Here is a 12,164-nt window from a genome sequence, read left to right as displayed (position 1 = left end):
GAGTGGCGTAGATGGGAACTTTATTCCCAAGGGAATATTTGGCAGTGTCTGTCACAGCTGGGCAGATGGGCAGGGCTGACAAGAGAGATAGCTAGTGGCATATTATGGAGGCCAGGTGTGCTGCTTAGCATCCTACTTTCACAACAATCCCCTAAAACAAGAAGCCATCAGCTCCAATGTCCACAGATTTGTGACTGAGAAGCTCTGCCCACAGTGAGCCCATGGCTGTGTGCTGCACTTTCAAAGGCATGAACCAGGAGCCCATGTGTCTTCCAAGAAGGGATGTCACTGTGAGTTCTCAGTAGTCCAAGTTCTCGTTGGCTGGGGTGAGTGTTCATACTTCCAAGAGTTCTGGATAGTGCTAAGTATCTACTCTCTAGCCCCAGTTCCATTCCTCCTCCTCCTACAATGACCTGGACACATCCAGGACACAGTCCTGGGGACTTCACACACGTGATCTCATGCAAGCCTCACGAGAGGCACAGGAAATAGGTTTTCTTCCCCCCCGCCCCCAATTTTGTAGCACACCACCACAAAGTTGCTGAGCTAGTTTAAGTCACACACATGGAATCTGAACCCATGACTGCTGGATATGTAGAATCTGCTCTTTTGCCAACAGGCAGGAGCAACCTTTCCTGAAACAAGAACAGTAGAGACAGGAGGAAGAGGGCCAACCGTGGATTTATTCTAGATTTAAAGGCAAGCCCCAAAACAATGTGTGCTGCAGTGCAAACATCACATGCCGACCTGAGCTCAGGGTTCCTGGAGAGGGGCTGCCCACCACCTCCATCACTCAAGTTAATGGTTACCAGAAACAGCTCCTTGTCCCCCCGCCCCCAGGGAAATGTGGGGAACTTAGCACTTTGTATCTTGCCCACAGAAACTGATAAAGAAAAGAAAACCAATTTCCAGTAGTCAAGTGTATAAAAATAATTTTATTTACTACTGTAAATAAAGTAGTGCAAAGAGTAGTTTGGACCCACAATATTGCATTACTGATTTATTTACTACCTTAGCAGCATACCATAGTCAGACATTCTGCCCTTGCTTGGCCGCAGACACGAGCTTGCGCACACACATATATGCGCTGACACACACGCACGCATGCGCACACATGTCCTTGTACAGGCTCAGGCAGGCATCAAGGGGCTGGAATGGGTCTATGAGCTAAAGGCTTGTTTTCCGCATGTTGCATTACCACCAGTCTATCCTCATAGGCAATTGATGGAGAAGGACTATACTTAAATACTAAGACTTAGGGGTTGAAATGGAAACATAAAACAATGCCATCTGATGATTTGAAAGCACTGGAACCCTAGACAAATTCAAGGGGAAAAAATGTAAACCAATGTACAAAACCATTGCCTTCCTTGTATTTCTAGCCACGCGTGGTTTATTCCTAGGTGCCTTCTAGTTACTGTGTTTTGGAAGTGAAGGAGCAATCTGTCAAGTGGGCTTTGAGAGACAGGCCGTGGCAAATACTGGTACAGAAACATTATCTGCCTTACAGAGAAGACAGGATTTTCTGTTCTCTGATAAAAGGGAATATACAAAGGATGAAGACACCTCTCTGTGCGTAAGCATCCTGCTGTAACACAGAACAAACGGTGACTGCCGAGCAATCACCAAGAACAAAAGTGTATGCTGATCTGGTTACACACACCTTTCTCTGATCAAGACGTTCTTTGGATTTGTTTGATAACTTCTGGTATAACCACTGTTTGTTCTGAGCACATCTTTGTAATCTGATTAAAAATGAAAGAAAAGAAAAAGACACCAAGCGCAAAAAATCTGTATCCAGCTGACAAAACTTTCATGTTATTGGTCAGTATAATGCCCCAGTCCCCAGCCTTTCTGTACCAACCAACATAAAGGTTTTCTCAGCAGGGGAGATCTGGATTACACAGTTCACCCATGTGGCTCTGGGATGTTTGTGACTGAGGGCTGGTCCTGGTTAGAGACATTTGCAGCTGGAGACACCGCTGGACTTGCTGTGGGCACGGTGGGGTCTGGCGAGGCCCAGGCTGGCGCTGGAGGAGATCCACTGGCTGCAGAGACAGGTACAAACAGAGATTGAATATTTAAATGAGGATGTAGAAGACAACCAGCTCCCCCTGACTCCAGAGAGATGGGAAACCGGGGCCCCTGCCACTCAGGGAACAAGACAGGCAATCTTGGACTCATTATCTAGATTCTCTGGACTTTGTTACCTTCTTCTATAAAATGGTAGGTTGGAATAGACCTCAGCTAACCTGAATCGGAAATTAATGCATGTCTGCCAGCGCTTCTAAACCTGATCTGGGTTGTGGCCATATTTTTTTTCTATGATGATAATGCAAATTAAGCCATAAATCACTCCACTGGGCCATGAGCCAAATTGTCTTGAAATTATTTTATTTAAATAACTGTATTTAAAAGTTCCAAAACAGCCTAGCACAAGTGGCTCACACCTATAATGCTAGTTATTCAGGAGACTGAGATCTGTGGATTGTGGTTTGAAGTCAGCCCAGGCAGAAAAGCCCATGAGATTCTTATCTCCAGAAAGATTTGGAAGTGGCATTGTGGCTCAAGTGGCAGAATGCTAGCCTTGAACAAAAAGAAGTTTAGGGACAACACCCAGGCCCTGAGTTCTAGCCCTAGGACTGGCACCACACACACACACACACACACACACACACACACACACACACACACACACACACACACACACACACAGAGTTTGGAAACATAATTGCTAATTTAATTATTTATTCATCTATCTGTAGAAAGGAGATTGGACCCATCTCCCTCCTTTAGGGGTAAAGTGGCTTTTGAGGTTATCTGTCAGTGTCTAGAGACATGGTTGGTTGCCATAACCCCAAAGAAGGAAGGGGTAGTCCAGTGGGCAAAGCCCAGGGATTCCTCTAGGCCTCCGGGCATGCACAGGTTGGCCCCAAGACAAAGACCAATAGTTGTAAATGTCAGTTCCTGGAGCTGATAAATCCTCCTGTATGTACTGAGATACAAAAATGTCCCAGTTAAGATTGGGTTCTGGAGCCTGTCTGCTCTAGCCTGTCACAGCTGTATGATCTTGGACAAGTTAGTCACCCTCCTACCTTTAAGAAAAACAAAGAAATCAAAGCATCTCTACCTCACTGAGCTGTTGTAAGGGTTGAACAAGTTAATATTTACAGAGTGCTTCCAACAATCAATATCTGACATGAATGAGTACACCAAGCAAATGTTAGCTATGACCTAGGTTACTGGGGAAATGTGTTAAGATTTGTTCATTCCAGGCACGTGGCTTTACAGGACTGATAACAGGACTGGTGAATTTGATTGTGTGATGTCTATAGTTCTCTTTGGGGCCACAAGAGCCTAAGAAAACAGCATAAACTTCAAAGCCAGAAAGACCAGGAAACAAACAGTTCTGATGTTTATCAGCTAGGTAAGCTTGATCCAGTTCTTAAACTTCTCTGAGCCTTCGGATCTTTATCGGTAAATTAGGGGAAGCAATTTACAGAGCTGGATGGTTAACTCAGCAAGCAAATTCTGTGCAAATAGTTGTCTCTTTGCCTTCAGCAGAAATCTTGATTATCCTAGCTATGTCTTAGTGTTCTGTTCTTAGTTAGTAGGTCCATTTTTTCCTCTTAGACACACAGTCTTATTATGTATCTCAGGATGGCCTCCCTTAGCCTGCGGAATGCTGGGGTTACAGGGTTATGCCAATATGCCTGGCAAGTGGGGCCATTTTGAAAGGTTCTCAAACCTTCCTCAAGGTTCCCCAATTTTTCTAGATTTTTTTTTTTTGTGTGGGTCATGGGGCTTGAACTCTGCGCCTGGGTGTTGTCCCTGAGCTCTTCAGCTCAAGACTACCACCCTACCCCTGAGCCAAGCCCCACTTCCCATTTTCTAGAGGTTAACTGGAGATAAGAGTCTCCGGTCCTTTTGTGCCCAGCTGGCTTTGAACCTTGATCCTCTGATCTCAGCCTTGTAGCTAGGATTATAGCTGTGAGCCACCCTGCCCCGCTTAACTCTTTCTGGATTCTAAGAAGATCAGCCACAAGTTGACAATGACTTGTGGATAAAAATCCTTCAGAATTCCAACATGGCTGTAAAGAGCCAATGGTCATCACAAAGGAAGCCCTCGTGTAGGCCTCACAAGCTCCTGGCTCTTCTGGGCCTCAGACAGAACTTCCATCAAGCCCCAACTAGCACCTACAGAAGAGGCACCCATGGCTTATGCCTGTATGCCTAGCTTCTCAGGAGGCTGAGATCTGAGGATTATGATTCAAAGCCAGCCTGGGTCAAAAAGTCCATGAGACTCTTATCTTTAATAAAATTCTCAGGAAAAGCCAGAAGTAGTACTGTGAGCAAGTGGAAGAGCACTAGTCTTGAGCATGAAGAGAATCAGGGATAGCGCCCAGAAACTGAGTTCAAGCCCCATGACCGGGGTGGGGAGGGGGGAAGAAAAGAAAAAAGAAAAATGAATAGAGCAGTTAGAGCAGTGGGGTAGTGGAGGAAGAACACAGGACATTACAGAATACTGTGACATTGCTAGGAGAATGAAAGCTGTCACTGGCTGTTAACTTAGTATCTGGAGAGTCTGTAATGAGCTGGGCACTGGTGGCTCATGCCTGTAATCCTAGCTACTCAGGAGGCTGAGATTTGAAGATCCTAATTACAAACAAGCCTGGGCAGGAAAGTCTTTGAAAAAAAATTTTTTTTTTGCCAGTCCCGGGGCCTGAACTCAGGGCCTGAGCACTGTCCTAGGGCTTTCTCAATGCTAGAGTTCTACCACTTGTGCCATAGCACCATTTCCAGCTTTTTTTATGTACGTGATACTGAGGAATCAAACCTGGGTCTTCATGCGTGCTAGGCAAGCACTCTACCACTAGGCCAAACTCCCAACGCCCAAAAACTTTTTTTTTGTGGATCATGGGGCTTGAACTTGCCCTGGATGCTATCCCTGAGCTCTTCAGCTCAAGACAACCACTCTACCCCTGGGCTTGAGCATTGCCCTGAGCTCTTCAGCTCAGGCTACCTCCCTTCCAGAGCCAAGCTTCACTTCCCAGTTTTTCTAGAGGTTAATTGGAGATAAGAGTCTCAGGTCCTATTGTGCCCAAATGGAGATAAGAGTCTCAGGTCCTTTTGTGCCCAGGCTGGCTTTGAACCTTGATTCTCAGATCTCAGCCTCCTGAGTAGCTAGGATTACAGGCGTGAGCCACCTAGTCGGCAGAAACTCTTTTCTACTAGTAACCACTCAAAAGCAAGAAGTAGTGTGGCCCAGAGTTCAAGCCTCAGTATCCACAACAAAAACAAACAAAAATAAGCAGACAAACAAATAAACAAAAAGGTAATATGGTACAAAGACCATTTGACAGGAGACCTAGTCTCATAAATTGCAATTACCTTTCACTAACTCACTTTGGATAGATACAGAATGACTGATGCTTCAGTTCTAAAGTGTCTGAATCGCACAGGACTCTGTTTCCTCACCTGTGAATGGAGGAACTTCAGTGCTGTCCAGATCCACTTTGTCCCTAAGCTTTATCTTTCTGCTGATCTCTGTGGATGTTAATGCCACACTAGTGCCTGGAATTTTTCAAGCTGAGGGGGAAAAATGTTTCAATCACCATGGTAACAAGATAAATCAGCAATCACTTTTCTGATTAAAACAAAAAGTGCCAGTGTGTAAATGTAAGAGGAATGCCTAATTAGCACTGCTACCATTTCAACCTTCTGATAAGAATACAATAAAAACCTGCTAGAAGATTCTGTGGGGACTTTATTATCCAGTGAGAGCTGGATTGCAGGCTTTGCAATCACCACACAACCTCCCCACCGTCTGTCCTAATTTTAAAGTGGTCCCTTTGTCTCTGCTCACCTGGAACCCACGCTAATTTTATTATTGGACTGGAAGCAAGGTAACCAGGAAAACCAGCATGCTGTTAAAAATAAATTACAAAGTAGAGTCCAGAGCCAAACAGAAGGGATTTCTGGATTCCTTGCCATTCTCTGTACATCAGTGAATATAACCAGGTGCTGGCTCAAATTCTAGCCCACGGGCTAAAGGTAGTCCCTGTTTTGTATGATTCATGAGCTAAGACTGGCTTTTACACCTTTAATGGGTAAACACAAACTAAACTAAACTAAACTAAAATAAGCTGCCACCCGGGGCTCAAACCTGTATTCCTAGCTACTTAGGAGGTTGAGATCTAAGGATTCAGGTTCAAAGCCATCCCCAGGCAGAAAAGTCCATGAGAGTCTTATCGCCAATTAACCAGCAAAAAGTCAGAAATAGAATAGTGATTCAAGTAGTAGAGTGCTAGCTTAAGCAAAACCAAACCAAACCAAAAAAACAACAACAAAACAAACAAACTTAGGAACGGCAAGGAGGCCCTGAGTTCAGATTCTAGGACTGGCACAAAATAAAAAAGTTGAATCAGGGCTGTAGAATGGCAGCCTTGAGCAAAAAGAGGTAAGGGAGGGCACTCTGGCCCTACTATCAGCACACACTAAAAAGAAAAGTTAAGACTTCATGATATATTAAATAGTCTTGAAATGTAAATATGTCTGACATGCAGTGGGTATCTGAGTTCCAAGGGTAGAGGTGATTTGTGACAGAAATAGCCAGAAACCTCAAATAATTGCTTATCAATGTCTTTGCAGAAAAGTTTGCCAACCCCTGTTGGACACAATTGTTTCTATCTTCTGGTCAGCTGGAAAGAACTTGGGGAGTGCACGGGGTTAATGGTGGAATGGCAGAGGGCTTGCAAGAATGAGGTGCAAGGGGGACACCCTGGAAATCTCATACAAGGAATGGGACTTCAGAGTGGCAGCACTTCCAGCTGGCATAGGACTCCTGTCAACTCTTTAAGGTGCCCAATGAGCCAGGGTGGCACTGGACCACCTTGGATTGCGGGATCTCTGACTCAAAGGCCCCACTTTGCTTCCAGAGTTCCACTCTGACATTTTGCTGGGTTCGGAGCACAGACCTCATTAACTGTAAAGGTGCAGTGACAGAAAAAGAGCAGGAAAGGCTTAATTAATCTTGCACGGGTCATCTTCTTCTTTCCAAGAGCATATAGGGCTGACCATTCATCCAGAAAGGTTAAGATGGTTTCATTGACTTAAATGGTGGACTTGGTGATTTTGATGGCCTAAGATGGGCTCACCTAGTGTTATCTAGAGCGGAAGCGCGGAAGCTCTGTGGGCCTTGCTTGCCCTAGGGTGGTGCTTTCTACATAGACATAAAGTTAACACCAGGCTGAGTTTTCCTTACCCAAACTACTAGAGATCAGAAGTAGTTCAGATTCCAGATGTTGCTGAATTGGGATCATTTGCATACACATAATGAGAGATCTTGAAGATGAGGACTCAAATCTACAGGCAAAATTCACCGTTCTCCCATATGGGCCCCTTACACAGACAGCATGGAAGGCAATTTTATACAATGACGATATGAAGTTCATTTGCCATCTGACTGTAACATGAGACCAGGTATGGAATTTCCCACTGATGGAGTCGTGTTGGTGCTCAAAATCCTCTCAGAGTTTGGAGCACTTAAGATTTTGCACTTTCAAATGAGCAATGTTCAATCCATGGGAAGGTAGGATTCGTTCTTTGGAGTGGTGTTTCTGTCTAAATCACCTTCTCCCTTCCTTTACCTTCTTCTGGCAGCCACTCAGGCTCCAGGCTGTTTTTGGCTGCCGTTTCCTGGGGAGGTGGTGGGCAGAGTGGACCAAACTCTAAGTGTATTTTATTCTGGGATTTTTTGTTTTGTTTTGTTTTGTTTCTCAAAAGCCTGCTCCATTAAGGTAATTATGCTTGGCATCCTCTATGGGGTGGGAGAGTGCTTTTGAGTTGCAGTGAGGCAGGGAAAGAGCTTTCTGGAATCTGGAAAGGGGCTGAGCCTGTTTGCAAGTTGTCCTTACAGCTTTCTGAGACAGGAAAACTTGATGAGGAGATGAAGGCAAATGGTGTTTATCTTCTGCAAAGATGAGAAAGCTGCCGGGTAATCCTGAAGTTACATGCCCAGGGGACCCGGAGGGACAGTCTAGGCTGAGGAAGATGTGTGCTTGCTGTCATAATAGTGACAATGAAGTGACTCCAGTACTACAAGAGACCCAGGGACCTTTCTGCTACCCTGGGAACCATTAGCTTCATGAAATCTGAAACTGCCTGTGGACTACAAGCTCACAGTGAAAAATAAGGCCCATAAACCACGGTAGTGCCCTATCTTGGTACTTTTGATGAATTAGTCACCAAAGTTTAGATTCTCTAAAGAAGAACCTTACATTGTAGAGTCTCACAGCATAGGAAAAAGCATGAGATAGGCTCTGGTAATTGTCAGAGCTAAATGAAGCAATTTAAGGGCAGGCGCCCCTGGTGGCAGCATCCTCTAATTGCGGATAAAATGCTTCATAAAACCTAATTCCTTGAGAATAACAAAAGGTGAAGATCTCAGGCCTGTGCATGGTGTCATTTCATGAGAAGTCGATATGCTACTATGTCTGCTGTTAAGAAGAGGAAACTGAGGAACAGGTAGGATCCCCTGATTTTTAAAGTCACACAGTTCATTGCAGAGCCTACCACTGATTTCTAAGCGAGTTAGGCAAAGGCTACGGCAAGCGTGGTGCTGGTGGAACCTAGCAACTATAATCCAAGCTACTCAAGAAGCTGAGATCTGAGGAGCACTGTTCAAAGATAGCCAGAAAAGCCCTTGAGAGTCTTACCTATAAGAAACAACTACAAAGATGGAAGTGGAACTGTTGCTCAAGTGGTGAAGCTCCAGCCATAAGCAAAAAAGCTAAAGGACAGCCCCAGGCCCAGAGTTCAAGAGCAATTCCAGCATGCACACGCACACACATACACGCACATAATTTTCTAGATATAACATTCTCTGAATTGGTTCAGGTGGGGTATGCTAGGCAAAGTCTGAATGGAGGAGGAGAATGTGCTACAGAATGAACCCAGGAACCATAGAAAGGGAAGGATAGCTCAACAGACAAGAAGGACAGGAAGATGAGAATGCAGACAGACTGATAATAAAGCTGAGAAGACAGATAAAAAGCCGACTTCTGAAAAAAGCTCTTCCAGCGCCCATGAATTTTCATGGCTACCAGCTGGTATAAAATCATCAAGACCCATTTTCAGCTCCTCTAATGGAACTGCATTTGTAATAATCATAGCAATATTTCTATAGAGTGAGAAAAATGACAAAGATAATTTGAAATGGAAAACACTGACAAGATGCAAAATAAATGTGCCCTACCTGGCAACAAATTTAAGGATGGGGCAAAATTTGCATGAGGGAGGTTTATTAACTGACAGGAAAAGATCCCCAGGCTGGAAGGGCTTTGAAGGAGCTAAATCTTGGGAAAGGACTCTCAGTCACCTTCAAGCAATAATTCCTTCCTCAGGAAAAGGTGGGGCAGATGCATTCCTTTCCTTTTGTCTACTACACAAATACTGGCCTCAGGAATACTCAGATATCACCCTGCTCCAGATTTATCTTTTTGTAAGTCTCTGTTCCTCTTAGCCAGTTAATATGGCCTTTCATCACAATCCAAGATGGTGGGAGAGACATTTGTAGATAGGGTTGACATTTTTAGTATGAGTTCTCTTGAATGCCAGGCTTAAACCTTGTCAGAGGGAAGACAAGCAGTAATGGCTAAGATTTATTTAGAGCGTATTATATGCCAGAGAAATGTATAGCTACCATTTAACCCTAGTTATCATTTAAATAAGCACCTTGAAAAAATTTGGCCCAAGATTGGGACTTGAACTCGGTCCCTCATACTTTTGCTCACTGGCTAGTAATCTACCATTTGAGCCATACCTCCAATCCTTAGATAAGTATCTTCGATGCGGTTTTTTTCATCTTATATCCTTTGGAAAGAGCTAGTCTTAGAACTTCATTTGATCCATGAGAAACTGGGAGATCAAGCAGGATGAGTAATGTATCCTACGTCACCCAGCTAATCAGAAGTCAAGTCTGAGCTCAGCTTGAATAGAAGTGATGGAGGTAGCGTGTCCTTAACTATATCTTACTATAACTCAGAAGTACAGTAGTGATTAGTGAAAACACAAAAGGGAGAGACTGCGCCTTGGACCCTCCCGCTCCGTCCCTGTGGCCAGGCATGTTCATTCAGTCTGAGTGATGGCCCATCCTTTCTTTTTTCTTTCCTTTTTCTTTCTTTCTTTCTTTTTTTGTGGGTCATGGGGCTTGAACTCTGGGCATGGGTGTTGTCCTGGAGGTCTTCAGCTCAAGGCTACTGCCCTATCCCTTGAGCTGCAGCCCCACTTCCCCTTTTCTAGTGATTCCAGGCTGGCTTTGAACTGCGATCCTCAGATTGCGACCTCCTGAGTAGTGAGGATTACAGGTATGAGCCCCTATGGAGGCCCACCCTTTCTTACCTTTGATGCTTGATTGAAATAAATGAAAGCTTTCTGCAGGATCTGGCTTTAGAAGTGGACTCTCAAGCACAGAGGGAGTATTTGATGTATGATATCTTTTCAATGGGAGAAACTATTCTAGATGAATTTCTTTTTACCAGTCCTGGGGCTAGAACTCAGGGTCTGAGTACTTCCTCTTAGATTTCACTCAAGACTAGTGCTCTACCACTTGAGCCACACTTTACTTCTTAGATTAATTTCTTAAGCTCTTTTAGATACACACACACACACACACACACACACACACACACACACACACACACACACACACACACACATTACTCTGACAAAGTTGTTTAGTAGCTTCCTGACAGGGATTATATAATGTCTCATCCCAAATGTGACTACCCTAAAGAAAGGAAATAGCAGAGTCAAGGGTGTGGAGAGAGCCAGGGAAGCCCCTACCTTTCTACCTTCCCAGCCCGCCTTGGCGTTTGGTAAGGCTTTACCTGAGGCAGACTGGAAATGGTGCACAGTCCAGGCGATCAACACTGATAACAGGAAGCTTCCCAAAAAGTAGATCTGCAAACATCCAGGGCACGAGTCAGATGATTGACAGGCCAGGGACCAGGAGGGCAGGGCTGGGGGAGACACCTACCATGGCAGAGTGCAGGATGGCACTCCAGATAAGCCTCAAATGCAGGTAAAGCCAGGCCAGGGTGCAGGGGCTGAGGGACTCCTCATTGCTGTGACTCCAGCACCTACGGATGAGGCCCCGATGTGTCAGTCAGCTGTCATGACACCATTCACACCCAGCCTTTCAGGCTCTCCCACCCGCACTTAGGATGTACACACATACACGCAGACATGCATACACATCCTTCACTAGGATATAATAGGACACGCACAACTAGAGACACAGAGAATAAAGCCAGGTCTAAGCAGTCTGGGCTTGATCTGAAATTCTGAGATCCTAGCAGGAAATTTCCCTCCAAAAGGTCATGGAGATCCTTTTTTATTAAGGAGGACTCTGAGCCCAGAACTTGTCAGAATGCTATATCTGAGTGTCTGTCCAAAGTCCAGGTATAGGCCTGCTTGCTATCTTTCAGCCAATCAGGTGTGTGAATTTTCCCACTCTGCATGGAAACTCTTGGTCAGCACTTGAACTTCAGATTAAGCACATTCTTTATCTTAACCCTCAGATGCTACAAAAGGGAAATGAGGGGCTGGGAGTTTGGCCTAGTGGTTAAAGTGCTTGCCTAGCATGCATGAAGACCCGGGTTCGATTCCTTGGTACCACATACATAGAAAAAAGCCGGAAGTGGTGCTGAGGCTCAAGTGGTAGAGCTCTAGCCTTGAGAAAGTCCAAGGACAGTGCTCAGGCCCTGAGCTCAAGCCCAGGACTGGCAAAAAAAAAAAATAATAACAAAAGGGAAATGAATGTTTGTGGGTGTGGCTGAGTGCTTTCCAATAAAAGCAAATCCTGAGTTCTTTTTATTTTCCCCCAACATGTGATATCGAAAAATAAGGAAGATCTAACCTGAATCATGGAGCAAGTCTGGGGTCTGCTAGAGTTCCTGGTATCAGAGGCTCAACACTGACCTTTCGTACAGCTCTCGGAGAATGGAGACATTATTCGAATGGATGGTTGGGTCAATTTCCAAGAAATCCAAAATGTGGTGTGGGATTATAGCACCTTCCTCAATGAGCAGGGCCAGGTTAAAAAATCCCTGAAAACAAGTCACAAACCAAACTCATCAAATCTTCCAAATACATAAAATAAC

General features: G+C 44.7%; 1 protein-coding gene across 1 annotated transcript in view; it reads right to left on the bottom strand.

Annotated features, from left to right (window-relative positions):
- Positions 1 to 915: 915 nt before the first annotated feature.
- Positions 916 to 12,164, bottom strand: part of Sel1l3 (SEL1L family member 3) — a 110,942-nt gene continuing 99,693 nt past the window's right edge. Inside the window, exons 21-24 of the mRNA XM_090343745.1 lie at positions 11,983 to 12,110; positions 11,039 to 11,141; positions 10,890 to 10,962; positions 916 to 2,048 (exon numbers count right to left, since the gene is read on the bottom strand). Coding sequence (XP_090199871.1) covers positions 1,909 to 2,048; positions 10,890 to 10,962; positions 11,039 to 11,141; positions 11,983 to 12,110 — 444 coding nt within the window. The 3' untranslated portion in view covers positions 916 to 1,908. The remainder of the gene's footprint in view (positions 2,049 to 10,889; positions 10,963 to 11,038; positions 11,142 to 11,982; positions 12,111 to 12,164) is intronic.

The sequence above is a fragment of the Megascapheus bottae genome, chromosome 13 (assembly GCF_031878675.1).
Source record: "Megascapheus bottae isolate mThoBot1 chromosome 13, mThoBot2.hap1, whole genome shotgun sequence".
NCBI lineage: Eukaryota > Metazoa > Chordata > Mammalia > Rodentia > Geomyidae > Megascapheus > Megascapheus bottae.
This window is presented reverse-complemented; position numbering and strand designations above follow the sequence as displayed.